The sequence below is a fragment of the Peromyscus maniculatus genome, chromosome 21 (genome assembly GCF_049852395.1).
Source record: "Peromyscus maniculatus bairdii isolate BWxNUB_F1_BW_parent chromosome 21, HU_Pman_BW_mat_3.1, whole genome shotgun sequence".
Lineage (NCBI taxonomy): Eukaryota > Metazoa > Chordata > Mammalia > Rodentia > Cricetidae > Peromyscus > Peromyscus maniculatus.
Genome location: NC_134872.1, coordinates 7,283,428 through 7,298,751, shown reverse-complemented (window position 1 = coordinate 7,298,751; position 15,324 = coordinate 7,283,428). Strand labels below are relative to the sequence as shown.

Below are 15,324 nucleotides of genomic sequence, written 5' to 3'. Positions count from 1 at the left end.
TCTGTCTGTCTGTCTGTCTGTCATCGGTCTGTTCACGGCACTAATAACTCTTAACAAACGTCCTCCCCAAGAGGACAATCTGTCCCAGTGTCTCCCTTGAGCCCTAAACCCGAGAGGTTTTAATAACAACTTAAAAGGTTGGGGGTAGGCATGCAAGAAAGTGACCTTCCCTGTTGTACAATGAAGCCCTGGAATTAGAGAGGGGGGGGGGTAGGGCTGGGGAGTTGGCTTAGTGGCGAAGAACACGCACTGCTCTTCCAGAGGACCCGAGTTCAGTTCCCAACACCCACATCAGGTGTCACAACCATCTGGAACTCCGGCTCCCGAGGACCTGATGCCTCTTCTGGTCTCCGCAGGCACTGCACATATGCCCACACCAACACACATGCATATACATAATAAAATAAACCTGAGTTGGGGGGCGGGTAGCACATGCAAGCTTAGAGACCCTTTTGGAAAGGCCCAGAGGCTGCGCCCGCCCCCCAGGTCCTTGCTCATAGGCCTTCCCACAGGCCTTGGCCTCCATGGCTGACTCGGCTGTTTGCCACTTCAGACCTCGAGGATATCAGCCCAACAGGATATCTGCCTGCATTGCCTGGGTTCCAATCCTGCCTCTGCCACTCAGGAACCGGGGAACAAGAGAAAGTTCCACAGCGTTCCTTGGCCTCGGTGTCCTCAGCTGTAAGGACAGAAGAAATAAAGCAGGGGCCAACAGTAACTGTCCCTGTGCTGGGCCAGGGCAGCTCTCTTGCAAGGAGGTGACACAAAGCTGCAATATATCTGAGCGCGCGCACGCACACACACGCACGCACACACACACACACACACACACACACACACGAGTGCACAGGCTGAGGATGTGGCTGGGCCCTGATGCTCTAAGCAACCTGGGGCCAACACCTGTCTGTGACACACCACCCCAGGCATGCGGGGAGGCGGGGGATCCCCCCTCCCCCCACCCACACACTGTGTTCCCTCTGCTCTGGGTGCTGGGGGTTCAGCAGCAGCAAGCCAGGCCAGGCTGTCCCCCTCCCTGTTTCCTGCTAGCCCTAGCCAGAGTCTCCCCCTACAATGGGGGCCGGAGAAGCCAGGTTTCCCCTGCCAGGTCACTGCTAGGCTGAGGGGTCCTCAAGCTTCTCCAGTAGGGACCCTGACCTGGGAGCTTGTTTGGTGTCTGCCCTGCCTAATTTTATAACTACATGACCCAAGCTAGAGTCATTTTGGAAGAGGAAATCTCAGTTGAGAAACTGCCTCACCAAATCGGCCTATGGCAAGGCTGTGGGGCATTTTCTTACTGATGATTGCTGTGGGAGGTATGGGTGGGGCCACCCCTGGGCTGTTAGCTCTAAGGTGGCAAACAGAGCAAGCCATGGGGGGCAAACCAGTAGGCAGCACCCCTCCATGGCCTCCGCTTCAGCTCCTGCCTCCAGGCTCCTGCCCTGCTCAAGTTCCTGCCCTCATTTCCCCTCTGTGATAGACTGTGACCTGGAAACATGAGATGAAATAAACCCTTTCCTTCCCAAGAAGCCGCATGTGGTGGGAGAGGGCTGAGGGGCTGCTATAGCGTGGGCTCCCGCTCCTACACAGCCTCCAGGGGCCAAGGAATGATGACAGCGTGAATCGGTGTGTGTGTGTGTGTGTGTGTGTGTGTGTGTGCGCGTGCGCGCACGCAGGACCCATGTCTGCTCTGAGTATCCACATCTTTCTGTAAGAAATTCTGAATCACCAGCCTTCAGCCTGTGGGTGCTGGAGCCCAGCTTCAAGACCCTGCTTCAGGGCCATGGGTGTGGCTCCGTTGGTAGAGTGCTCTCTTAGTATGCACAAACGATGCCTTGAGTGTTATCCTTGGGCCACATAAACCAGGCGTGGGATGGGGGTGTAGTTCTTGCCTGTTATCCCAGCACTGGAGGGTGGAGGCAGGAGGATCTGAAGTTCAAGGTCATTGTTGGCTACATAGTCAGTTGAAGATTAGCTAGGACTTATGACACCCTGTCTTGAAGAGGAGGAGAGAAGAGAGAGGGGAAGAGGGGAAGGAGGTTGGAATCCCCAGCACCCAGGTAAAAAACAGATTACAGCTACCTGCAACTGTAACCCCAGTGTTGGAGGGTGGACACAGGCAGATCCCAAGAGCCAAGTGGCCAGCAGAGCTGAAATGGGAAGCATTTTCAGTGACCAACTCTTTCAGGTCAGAAAGGTGTAGAGTGGCCGAGGAAGACACCCAAAGTCTGGCTCTGGCCATTGCATGCCTGGACATGGGCACAAACACCCGAACACTCATGGGTGTGCAACACACACACAAAGGAAGAGAAAGAAGAGAGAAACATCAAACCAAGGCCCAGTGGAGTGCAGACTTACAGGTACCCAGGAGGCTGAGGCAGGAGGATCACAAGTTCAAGTCTGGGCTGCAGAGTTAGTTCAAAGCCAGTATGGGCAACTTAGGGAGACCCTGCCCTAAAATAAAAAGAGGAGGAACTGGAGAGAGAACTCAGTTTGCTGCCAAGTCAGAAGACCCAAGTTTGACCCCTGAGACCCACACTGTGGAAAGACGACTCCAGAAAGTTGCCCTCTGGTTTCTATACCTGCACCCCACCCCCCTGAACACAAACATACACACAAATAATAAGTGTAATTATTAGAGTTTCTCAGGTAACAAGAGGGCTAGGGTGTGGCTAGCATGGCTAGCACTTGCCTAGCATGCCTGGCGCCCTCAGTTTAATCCCCAGAACCACAAAGAAAATCAAGTAAGTCTGGGCTTTTCTGCAGCATTTGGGAGTAGTGTTGGGCCCAGCACCCTAGCTCCCAAAAAAATCACACACAGAGGCTTATTATTACTTATGAATGCCTGGCCTTAGCTTGGCTTGTTTCTAGACAGCTTTTCTTATATTAACCCATTTATCTTTCGCCTCTGGGCTTTTCCCGTTCTCTTCTGTAAATCTTATTCTTACTCTGTGGTTTGCTGGTTGTGTGGCTGGGTGGCTGGCCCCTGGAGTTCTCCTCCTCCTCTGGCTGCTAGATCTTTAATTCCTCTTCCCAGATTTCTTCTGTTTATCCTCTCTGCCTGCCAGCCCCGCCTATCCTTCCTCCTGCCTTACTATTGGCCAGTTCTTCATTAGAGCATCAGGTGTTTTAGACAGGCACAGCTTTACAGAGTTCAACAAATGCAACATAAACAAAAGTCACACAGCTTAAGTTAACATTCTACTGCAGTCCCGGCTGCATAGCAAGACCTGTGTCAATGACAACAAAAACCGAGATCGGGGGAGGTGACTCAGGTGGGTAGAGTGCTCGTCTAGGTAGCACAGTCTTGGTTCCATCTCCAGCGCCACATAAGCCAGGTGTGTGACACTCTCGTGAGGTGAAGGGAGGATCAGAAGTTAAGGGTCATCCTTGGCTCCATAGCTAGTTCATGGCCAGCCTGGACTACATGAGACCCCGTTTCAAAACAACAGCAGAGGAAGTAACAATAAAATCCACCCAGCCCATCTCATGGGGCTGCTGTGATACAAGGACTGTGTGGTTACATGAGGTCAGTTCGCAGGATGGCGTCTGTCACTCAGGTCCTGAGTGTATCACGACTGGTTTGTCCCTGCTCACCCTCAGTTTGCAAGGTCTTTTCTCTAATGGCCCAGGCAAGCCTCTGTTCTATCCCCTCCCCCTTTCCCAGTCCACACTCCTCACCCAGCAGCCTGGTGCCCCCAGCCTTTCTTTTAATCAATCTCAAATCAAGCCACAGCCAGATCCCCCCCCCCACTCCAGGCTGCTGTACTCTGAGAAATGAACACTTGCCCGGCAGTTCCCTCTGGGGTCTACCTTGAGTCCTGCTGCTATCCTTTGCCCACTGGGGCTCCAGGTATCTGCTTGCTGACTGTCCAGAAGGGCTCACTCCCCAACACAGCTGGGCTCTGTGGCACATGGTGGACCCAGCATGCCGAGTTAAGTTTCTGAAAGGTGTCTCTTCCCCTGAACCACACCTTGAGGGAAACTGAGCTGGCTGCCTGGAGGCCGCTCTTCCTCATCCCCCACCCCAGACAAAGTGGCTGGCTGCTCGCCTGGTTCCAAGGAGTCATGTTCTGCTACCGGCCTCATTAGCTTCCTGGACCACAGAATGAAGGTGTCCAGGCCTGCCAAGCTGGACTCCAGAGATAGCATTGGCACGGCAGGACCTACCCCTCCCCCTGTGGGTGCCATTGCCTGGAACTGCCAGAGAAGGGGAAGAGTCTGGAAGGAGAAGGCAGTGAGGGAGAGCCTGTGAGGAGCTTGGGAGAAAACAAGCCCGGTGGCTGGGGTCATTGCATCCAGGCTGCAGGGGAATGGGTATCGAAGGGCATCGAACCCCACCCATCTTTGGTGGCATCAGATGCCGGAACCTTCTGAACCTGACCAGGTATCTCCGCTGCCCTGTGTGCCAGCTCCCTGCCTCTGAGGCCTAAACAGTCAAAAAGAGGTGCTAGCCTGCAGTATGGGGACCGTGGCTAACAGATGAGAACAAAGCAATGCCCCTGCCTCTTGCCAGGACTCCCCGGCACTTCCACTTGTGCATTTCCAATGGTTCTGCACAGCACTGAGGCTTCCTCAAGTTCAGCACCACCCTGTCTCTAAAAGGTGCAAAGCATCCACCCCCGGTTCCTGTGGACTCTCTATTCAGTGTTGAGATAACCGCTGAGCTGGGCAGAGATGTCCCAACTCAGAGGCCATTCCTGACCCCACACCCCACCCCCAGACCCTGAAACCAGCTTCCCACCAGGTTTCCATGCTGCAGTCCAGGCCCCACCAATCACAGGCATCCAGTGGCTCCTGAGGACCCCGAGCTTCAGGGCAGGAAGCAGGATCCATAGGAGTGCCAGAGGGCTCAGGGCATATGGGGCCACCAGAATGTCACTGCTCTCAGGATTGGATTCTGCCAGGAAGAATTCCACATCTGATTGGGGAAACTGAGGCAGACACAGGCATAGTGGGGAACTGACAGGCTGTGTGGATTCAGAGTTGGCACCAAACAGACTCTCTGCAAGGTTTATTTCCTCCTCTGTGTCTGATGCCCCGACTGGACAAGGCATCCCTAGGCACTGAAGAAAATCCAAAAATACTCAAAAGGAAAAATAGCATCCCCACAGGTGTCCTGTGCCCGGGTTAGTTTTTATTATCCACTTAACACAATCTAGAGTCACCAGCGAAGAGGGAAACTTACATGAAGATTGGCCTTTACCAGACATGCCCATGGTGGGCATGTCTGTGGGGCACTGTTCTGCTTGAAGATTGATTCGGGAGGGCTCTGTCCACTGTGGGTGGCGCCACCCCTAGGCAGGTGGGCCTGGGCTATATATAAAAGCCAGCTAAGCATTAGGAGGGGTGTGAGTCAGCAAACAGCATTCCTCCATGGTTCCCTCTCCAGTTCCTGGGAGTGTAAGCTGAAAGACCCCCCTTTCCGCCTCTGAGCTGCTTTTGATAGTATTTATCACAGCAGAAATTAAACTAGAATATCCCGACATCTTGCCACCTGGGGTGAACGAAAGGTTTAGGGGTACTTTCGCTGGGTGAGGTTTCTAGACGGTCCTGCCATCCACCCCAGCCATGTTTGCTCAGGGGAGCAGAGGTGACCCTGTCTCCTGCAGGGCTTCTCTGTCACAGCCGTGTCCAGGAAGCAGAATAGAAGCCACGGGAAGGGGCAGTCCGTGATGGGACCAGACCGGTGATCAGCGGCAGCAGCCAGCTCTCTTGGGTGGCTGCTGGTGGGCCACTTCCACCATCGAGGCCTTCAGGCGGTCTTCCTGCATCTTAAGTGACCTGTATGACAATGTCCCCAAGTCACTCCTCTCTCTCCAGGAGCAGCAGCATGAAGGACTGTGGGGTTGCTGGGGTTCAGGGCTGGGGGGCTCCACCCCTTTGTCCTCTCTGCTCATGGCAGTGGAAAGATGGGGCTGGGGGATTGTGACCGTCTGTCTCTTTTCCTGGCCCACTGGGTGCCAAGCAACACAGACACACACAGACGCACACAGACACACACACACACACACACACACACACACACACACACACACACACACATACAAATGAGCAACTCCACCAGGAGTAAAGAAGTCACATTCCGGGGCTTTGAGCCTGAGCTGATACATAGACCATGGATGGACACTCTGTGCCCCAGGAGGGAGGTGCGTTCCCTTGGAATCCCAGACTCAAGGTCAAGAGCCAACCCGGAGCTGGGAAAGTACAAGAGATTATCTCCTGTAGGCACCACACGTCTACCCACGTGCCAGGGACGCTGGGGGACTCAGATGCCCTTCCCGGCACCCATCTCAGCCATTCACTGAGCCCACAGTGGGTGCAAGGCCCCATATAAAAAGGGTTGGAGAGACAGATGGACTCTTCCCAGACAGCAAGAAGAAAACAGATATAAAAACAGTTAGTCCAGAAGGGCACGGGTCCGAGACGGGGACACAGGGAAAGCAGGAGAATGTCACAAGAGACAGAGACAGAGAAGTAGGAGATAGGGACAGAGGGGTGGCTCCACAGGGCAGGACGGCAGTGGAGACAGTGTGGACTATCGAGGGCATTTGGCATTCACTCTAAGTCATGAAGTCACCAGAAGGCCCGGACAGGAACCTTCCTTACAGAGGAGAAGGGAGGTGAGAGGGTGTGAACAGCTGTGAGGACAGAACATGGGGTCTGTAACCAGGGCCTTCCTTGGCCACTTCCTGGAGAGGGGCCCGAGCAGGGCAGGGCTGCCCTGGAGCACTCTGGGTATGGGAAGCACTCACCGAGCCAGGTTCATCAGGGGCTCCAGGATGTTGTGACCCAGGGCCGCGCTGCACTCCCCAAAGGAGACCCCCAGCTCCTGCAACCACACAGAGTGGCTGAGAGGCCAGGTCCAGCCCTGCCAGCCCCTCGCCAGCCACCCTCCGTCCCCACCTGGACCTCTGCCCACCACCCACCCCTCTGCTGGCTACAGGACACAGGGGGCCATCCTGGAGTCCTCCCCCAGACTTGGAGTAGAAGACGGATTTACTGATTGACCTGGAGAAACACACGTGCCTTTTTTTTTTTTTTTTTTTTTTTTTTTTTTTTTTTTTAATGCTCAGGGTTTTGTTTGTATGTTTTTCTAAAATACTTCTGGGCCGGGGCTATACGTCACACAAGGCCCTGGGTTCAATTGTCAACAACACAAAAAACATTAAGAGCCAGGCATTGTGGCAAATGCCTATAACTATAACCTAGCGCTCGGGAGCCGAAGGCAGGAGGACCAGGAATTCAAGGTCAGCCTCTGCTATGTAGCAAGTTTGAGGCTAGCCTGGGCTACATGAGACCTTGTCTGAAAAGCCAAACAAAGAGGCTAGGGAGATGGCTAGCAGGTAAAGGCATGCCGATCAGGAGTCGGTTTCCATCTAACACGTGGATCCGGGGATCAAACTCAGGTCATCAGGCTTGGTGGCAAGCGTCTCTATCACTGGGCCATTTTGGGATTCTTTTTTCTTTTCTTTCCTCCTCCCCCTCCCCTTCCCCCTCGTCCTCTTTTATGACCCAATGTCACTGATTTATCTTCAGGCCATGAGTCCTTGGGTTTCAGCCTCATTTCCCTTCCTATAGTCAAGGGATTTTGCTGACTTGAAGCTGGAGAGCAGGTTGAGGGGCCACTGGGACGCCACTGGGACACCACAGGGTTCCAGTGGTGAGGGGCCGCTGGGACACCACATCCAGGTTCCAGGTTCTGAGCAGAACCATTCCAGGGAAAATCCCATCGGCTTTGACGGGAGCCTCGCAGAGACATTCAGATTCTCTCTCTGACCCCACAGGGCACCTGCCCCCCAGCACAGGATCCTTCATGGTAACCACCGGCCTCTCCCATGAACCTCCAATGTGTAACTGCCAAGCTCTGCTAACTGCCCTTCCTCAACAATACTGGGAGGAGGAGTCTCGGCGTCTGGCGTCTGAGTGGATGTCCTAGGAGGGAGTTAACTGTGTATTCCCTAAAGACTGCCAATTCTCAGTCCTCTAGCAGCATAAATTCTCCAAGAAGGAACCCTTAAAGAGACAGATGGCTATTTTAGAGAGGGGGTGATCTGCCAACCTGGAGCCACAGTGGCGAAGGGCGGGACCGGGATTGACTCTCTCCTTAGGTTTTAAATTTTTTAAAAATTATTCATACACATATACGCATAAATATATATGTCTTTTCTAGAATGCGGTTAGATCCCATTTATAAATAATAGTATCCCCCGTCTGGCAGCAAAGCTTTTGATGTTGTCTTCCCAAGGAAAACATTTGAGTCTTAAAATAGAATAAATGAGAAGGGAGTATGTTAATTAGAGACCAGAGATAAAATTAAGATTTGATTGGGGATTTCAGTGACGCTTTTAAAAACGCTTTCACTCTGAAGATGTTTTTCACGTGGGTTGGGAATGTGTGGGAATCTGCTAACTCTACGCAGTGTTCAAGGTGGCGCCCGCCGCCGCCAGCACCGCCTGGGTTTGAGCCCAGGGCCGATCGGCAGCAGTTGAGTGGTCAGCCATTCATTACAGGGGGGCAGGGAGCCCCGTCCCCCAGGTGCCAAGCAGAGAGGTCCCGGTACTCACCTGGGCCAGTCTTCTCCCGGCTTCAGTGGGCACCTGCCTCTCCTCCTCACAGTCCATCTTGTTTCCCAGCAGCACCATGGCCACCCCGTCTGCACCCGCATCCTGCACACAGGACATTTGCCCTCAGCTGCCCTCAGTGGCTGCCAGGCCCGAGACAGAAGCTTCTAGAAGTTTCTAGAAGCTATCAGGCATTCTCTCACCTGGACCCTCTCTTCTCCTTTCTGCTTACAAGACACTGCGCTTCCTTTCAGGGCTAACCTTATGGGCACCTCCCCCTGGAAGTCTTTCTGGATTGTTCGTGCCCACTCTTCATAACTGTGTGCCTCTGATTGCCTAGGCTGCCTTAACACTTGTCTCTGGTTGCTTTTTTTCTTTTTCTTGTGTGTGTGTGTGTGTGTGTGTGTGTGTGTGTACAAGTGCATCATGTGTGTGTAAGGTGGCCACAGAGGCCAGAAGAGGGTGTCAGATTCCTTGGAGCTGGAGTTACTGACAGTTTCGAGAAACATGAAGCGGGGAGCCGACTGCCCATCCTCTGGAAGAGAGGCAGGAACTCTCAACCACTGAGCCCTCTGGGTGCTTCTCAAATCATCAGCAGCATCATAGTTTCTGGCTGCTGACTGCTCTCTTCCAGGCGCCGGAAGCGGTTGTGTGAGTGAATCTTCCCAGCTCCCCATGAGAGAAACGGAAGTTCAGGGAGGTAAAGCCACAGAGTGGGGGCTGAGGTGGACAGACCCAGACTTCTCCCTCACGTATCGCCTTATCTTGCTTTTTTAAAAAAATCTTTTCTATTACACTAGAAACTTCTAGAGAGAGGCCACATACTTCACTTGGTCCTAATCTAGCCTTATGTTGGGCTCGTGCCCTATGGAATCCCGGCATAGAGATTAGTTATGTGGGACATGGCCCTAGACGTCACTAACGGGACTTCCCACCTAGGAGACATCCCAAGCGGACGGGCTACTTGTCTAAAAGAGCTGCTCTCAGGATGCAGAGCAGTTCGCTTGGGGGCTGTACTGTGTGCTTGTGCTTTCTCTGCGCTACAGGGCTCCTAGTTCGTCCACCCACGCGTCCCTCGGCAGACGGTGTCACTCTTATGACTACTGTGGCATTTGTAACGCTGGGAGAAAGAAGAACGTGTGGGGGTGGATTCCAAGCTTCCTCTTGACTCCCAAACCCGGGGCCAGACTGCAGCCCCGAATACACTCACCTGCAGACAGTCGAGCCAGTACCGCACGTGGGTGAAGCTCTCTCGGGAGGTGACGTCATACATGAGCACCACCCCCTCCGCCTTGCGAAGCAGCTGTCGGGTGAGGCTGTGGTACCTGCCCAAAGGGTGTGCATGAGGCCACCACACCCAGAGCCTGGGGACTCCCCCATCACCCTAGGAGTGGATTTGATGTATTTGGGGTCACTTAGGTCATCTCCCATGTTTGGTAACATCTGTAATGAAGCCTTGAGCAGTCTCGGCTCTCTGCTTTATGCGTGAGTTCATCTCTGGAACAAGACTCCAGAAATGGATTGCAGAGTCGAACCTATGTGCCTTTTAAGTTTCCCTTACATGCGTTAGATGGAAGGCCCGCTGTCTGGAAGCTTGATCAGGGGAGAATCGACCGTCATCCCACTGAGGGCAGTGCAGAGTCGGGGCACCCGAGCTCACAGTCTCTTTTTCCTGATTCCCTGAGTCTTGGATCTCAGGGTCTCATTGCTTCTACAATGGGTAGACCTTGTCCCCTGTCACCCAGGTTGTGGGCTACCCTTTCCTCCCACACTCTGAGCACCGCCCCAGTCCCTGGCCACTGGCTGGGACCGTCTGAATACCTCTCTTGTCCAGCTGTGTCCCACAGCTGCAGCGCAAAGTTTTTGTTGTCTACCACCAGGGTTTTGGTGCGAAAATCCACTCCTAGGACACACAGAGAAAGATGAGAGGGCTTTTACGCTCCATGCAGGACAGCCAGCCCCAGATGCCACAAGTGTGTGCCCACTCCCAACCCCAGCCACAGAAGGATGGAGCCACACGCTGGGTTCCTCTCTGCTCTCCAAAGGTCCCCCCGCGACCAAGTGTCACACCTCCAAGCAGCCTTCCCAAGGTGCAGAAAGGACCCATGGGGTCACACTGTGTGTTCTGGGACTCTGGGGCTTTGGGGTGAGTCACCTTCTGCAAGGTCGTATTTAAAAGATCCATAAAGGCCAGAGTGGGGGTGTGTGTGAAATGGCCTGGGCCTAAAGGCTCTGCAGGGTTTCTGACTGCAGTCATCATCCCTCCCCAGGCTGAGTCCCACAGCCCCACCCCACCTGGAATCACAGCTGCAGGCCCTTTAGACCCTGGGATAGGATAGGTTAGACCCTGATAATGAGAGTCTGTGCCCTTCCAGCCACCCCGCACCTGTCAAAGAAGCCCTCTGGATGTGGGAGAGGCAAAATCTTGGGGGGGGGGGAGAGGGGGAGCTGGAGAGATGGCTCAGCGGTTAAGTCCTTACTGCTGTTGCAGACGACCTGGGTTCGGGCCCCGGCACCCACATCAGGCAGCTCACAGGCGCCTGTAACCCCGGTTCTAGGGTATTATACACCCTTTCTAGCCTTCACGGGTACCTGCACAGAAATGTGCATATCCACAACAGACACTCAAAAATAATGAAATAAATTAAAAAGAATGGGAGGGAGGGGGTGCTCTGTCCCTGTCCCCACCCTCTTTCCTGCAGGGCCCCCTGCAGCCTGGCAGCTCCCGACACCCACAATCTAGGTGAGAGGTGACCCCTGTAAGTACATGTTGCTGCCCCCTGGTGGTGGTTCACACAGCCCACTGGTCTCCTCCAAGAAGACCGACCCTGCCCAGGAGCAAGGCCGCTCCTGAGTAGCAAGTGATTTTCTCTACCACCCCTTCTTGAGACTCTTAGGAGCCCAGGACTGGAGCATCCTGAGACCTGTCACATTCAGCTGCACACCCACCAGGCCACTCACCAACGGCTCTCAGCCATTCCTGCCCCTCCCCCACTGGCTTCAGCCCCCCTCCCAGCTCATCCTGTGTGCCCCAAAACTCTGTTCAGCTAAGCCACATAAACCATCTGATATGCCAAGTTCGGTCTTTGTTGGGCACTACTGGTTCAAGGGGGCAGCAGCCCACATACCTGCAACAATCAGGGGCAGAACCGGGCACACAGGGGTCAAGCCTTCCCAGGGAGGGCCTACACTTTGAAAGTCGGGGGGGGGCCCTGAGCTTGAACCTTGGGACCAAGTGAGGGCAAGAAACCTAATCAGGACTCAGTTCTCTGCCACCAGTAGGGACCAAATTGAAAGTCACACATGGAGATCTGTGTCTCCACCCACTGCCCTCAAAGGTACTGGGCAAGAGTTCTGACGTTTTGAGAGAGGCTGGGATGGGGGGGGGGGACCTGGCTGGCTACAGGTGCAAGCCTGCTCTGAGTCTGTGCCATCGGATTGTGTGGAACTGGCACAGATGGGCTGTCGTGGGGCTGGGGAGATGGCTCAGGGCTTCAGTGCTTGCCATGCAAGCCTGAAAGACAGGGGATCAGATACCCAGAATCCCACATAAACGCTGTGTGGGCGTGGCAGCCTGCCTGCCATCCCAGTCTCAGAAGTCAGAGATGGGACTCCCCAGAGCAAGCTGGCTAGTGAGACCAGCCATGTTGGTGAGCTCTGGGTTTAATTGAGAGACTCTGCCTCAATGAATAAGGTGGAAGAGCGACAGAGGACGTTTCCCAAAATCAGACTTGTGCCTCCACATGCACACGCGCGTGCGCGCGCGCGCGCGCGCGCGCGCGCGCGCGCGCGCACACACACACACACAAACAAAAAAGAAAAAAAAAAAACATTCGACAAACCCATGCTGGGGACAGGCAGATCTCTGGAGCTCATTGTCTGTGTCGTATCCCTTCCCTGTGAGCACCTGTCCATTAACACCAGAGCTTAAATCTATTAAAACTCTCAATAAATGCTGACTCTGATTCATATTGCCTCCTAAAACTCTTTCCCGTGGCAAAGTCAAGGATCCCAGCCTCACCTGAGGGGAGGTCACGGAACCAGCCCTTGTATGGACTGGACTCAATGTAGAATCACCTGGCCATGGAGTCTCCATGAGGAACTGTCTAGACTAGGTATAGGCCTGTGAGGGATGTTCTTACTTGGGTTAATTGCGATGGGAAGACCCATCCTGAATGCAGGCAGCCTTGTTTCACAGGCTGGGCCCTGAGCCCTGGCCGGAATGCATTAACTCATTGTTCTCGACTGTGGACGTAATGTGTCCAGCTGCTTCAAGCTCTGGCCCACGGGCATCTCTGTAACCATGATCTGTAAGTCGGAATGTGAGCTAAAATAAAGCTTCTCCCCCTTAGTTGATTTTGTCAGGGAGTTCATCACAGGCCCAGGAAACCAAGACAAGGAGGGTTGTTGTCAGGGGTAAGACATGGGCAGAAGATACCAGGGACAAGCAGACACTCAACAGACATACTGGTGGCCATGCGGACCCTGTGGTCCACCTAACAGTAGCTCAGGTCTGCTATGGGTCCCTCTTTTTCAAGGACACTGAGTCCTTAACTAAATCAAGGGTGTCCTGGGTAGTTTTTATTGTCAACTTGCACAAGCTAGAGTCATCCAGGGAAGAGGGTACCCCAATGGAAGAATGGCCTCCATCAGACTGGCCAGGTCCGTAAGTCTTACAGTGTAAGACAGTGTCTTGAAAATCAATGTGGGAGGGTCCAGCCCACCGTAGGTGTCTCCATCCCTAGGCAGGTGGGCCTGGGCTGTATAAGAAACTTAGCTGAGCCTAAGCCAGTGAGTAAGCCGTCCTCCATGGTTTCTGCTCCAGGCTCCTGTCTTCAATTTCTGCCCTGTCTCCCTCAGTGACTGTGACCCGGAAGTGCAAGTTGCAACAAACTCTTTCCTCCTCTAAGTTTCTTTTGCTCGTGGGGTTATCTCACCAACAGAGGTCAAACGAGGACACCTGGTAGGGATTCTTGGACAGAGAAAACGCCAGAGTCTGCCATAGGCCTCTCTTATGACAGGGTAGTGTTAAGACATCTACTTGGCACCGACTCTTAATTAGCCTGTACCCTGGCCTGGCATGAAGACACACAGCACTCCACCTTTGTTCCTCTTATGGGAGCCACTGAATTATCATGCTCAAATGTTTACTTAGAATACGGGAACCATGGGTAACATGGACGGAGTGTATAATGCATGCCAGGCTTCCTTCCTTCCTTCCTTCCTTCCTTCCTTCCTTCCTTCCTTCCTTCCTTCCTTCCTTCCTCCCTCCCTCCCTCCCTCCCTCCCTTCCTTCCTTCCTTTCTTTATTTATTTAGTTTTTCAAGACAGGGTTTCATCTGTGTAGCTTTGGAGCCTGTTCTGGAACTCACTCACTCTGTAGACCAGGCTGGTCTCGAACTCACAAGAGATCCGCCTGGCTTTGCCTCCCAAGTGCTGGGATTAAAGGCGTGCGCCACCACCTCCCAGCAGGCATTATTCTTGACGTGTGTGAACTCGCATCCACTGCTGGAAGTGGGGGTCACTCCCATCTCCACTGTCAGATGAAGATGTGGGGGTCAGAGGGAACTGGACCTGGACTGTCTTCCTGCAAAGGCCCATGGATTTATGGCTTGGTGCCCAGCCTGGTGCTATTGGGAGGTAGAAGAATTAAGCGGTGAGGCCGGAGGGCTGGAGAGATGACTCCTCAGTTAAGAGCGGTTGCTGTTCCTCTAGAGGACACAGGCTCAGTTCCCAACACCCACAACCGTCTGTAACTCCAGTTGAAGGTGATCTGACACCCTCTTCTGACCTCTGAGGACATCAGGCATCCATGTGCTGAACACCCACGCACATAAAAGATTAATTTAAAAAAAAGAGGTGAGATCATTTGGGAGGCAGAGGCAGGCAGACCTCTACGAGTTCAAGGCTAAGCTACTCTAGTGAGTTCTAGGACAACAGCTAGAGTTACATAGAGAGACCCCTGTCTCAAAAAAAAAAAAAAAGTGCAGCCTGGCTGGCACTGAAGTCTTCTGGTCATTAGGCACGTGCCCTCAAAGTGGATCGTGGGACCCTGGCTTCCTTTTCTCCCTCTCTGCCCCCAACTCCCACCCATCTTGATAGGGTCTCTTGTAGCCCAGGCTGATCTCAAGTTTGCTAAATAGCTAAAGACGACCTTGAACTTCTGATCGTCCGGTCTCTACCTCCTGAGCGCTGGGATCACAGGCGCGTACCACCATGCTCTACCTACGCCCTGCTGAGATCAGACCCAGGGCTTTACCCACACTAGATCCGCGTGTTACCTCCTTGGCTCCCCTCTCCCACTCCCCTGCCGCACCGCGAGCATTTTGGTTCCAGCCTGTATTTCCCGCCGTAGTACACTCCATTGCCACAGGCCCGAAGGCAACAGGACCAACGGGGAACCAAAACCTCCCAAACGGAGCCAGAATCAACGGTCCCTCCGTCTAGAAGCCGATGCCTCGGGGCTCTGGGTCACAACGCTCTCAGAGGGGTCAAACAAGGCATCCGAGTTCCCAGCCCCGATGAGTGGTAGCGCTAGAATTCGAACCCAGGCCCCCAGGGTCCTAACTTGCCACACTCTGAATATAGTCTATGTGATACCCACCTTGCGATTTCCTGCCAGGGCATGTGGGCAGACCTGGGGCATGTCGTGAGCATGCCCAGGCTCTGTAGGGAACTCCGCCCACCACGTGGGCAGAGACTAGCGTGTTTTCACCCTCCACTACCACCAGGACCTAGATGGTACAGGATTTGCTCCTGTTGC

General features: G+C 53.8%; 1 protein-coding gene across 1 annotated transcript in view; it reads right to left on the bottom strand.

Annotated features, from left to right (window-relative positions):
* Nucleotides 1-5,115: 5,115 nt before the first annotated feature.
* The window catches only part of Rab44 (RAB44, member RAS oncogene family), a 32,419-nt gene continuing 22,210 nt past the window's right edge, over nt 5,116-15,324 (bottom strand). Inside the window, exons 10-14 of the mRNA XM_006983142.4 lie at nt 10,383-10,464; nt 9,772-9,886; nt 8,565-8,666; nt 6,753-6,829; nt 5,116-5,781 (exon numbers count right to left, since the gene is read on the bottom strand). Of these exons, the coding sequence (XP_006983204.2) occupies nt 5,691-5,781; nt 6,753-6,829; nt 8,565-8,666; nt 9,772-9,886; nt 10,383-10,464 (467 nt within the window). The 3' untranslated portion in view covers nt 5,116-5,690. The remainder of the gene's footprint in view (nt 5,782-6,752; nt 6,830-8,564; nt 8,667-9,771; nt 9,887-10,382; nt 10,465-15,324) is intronic.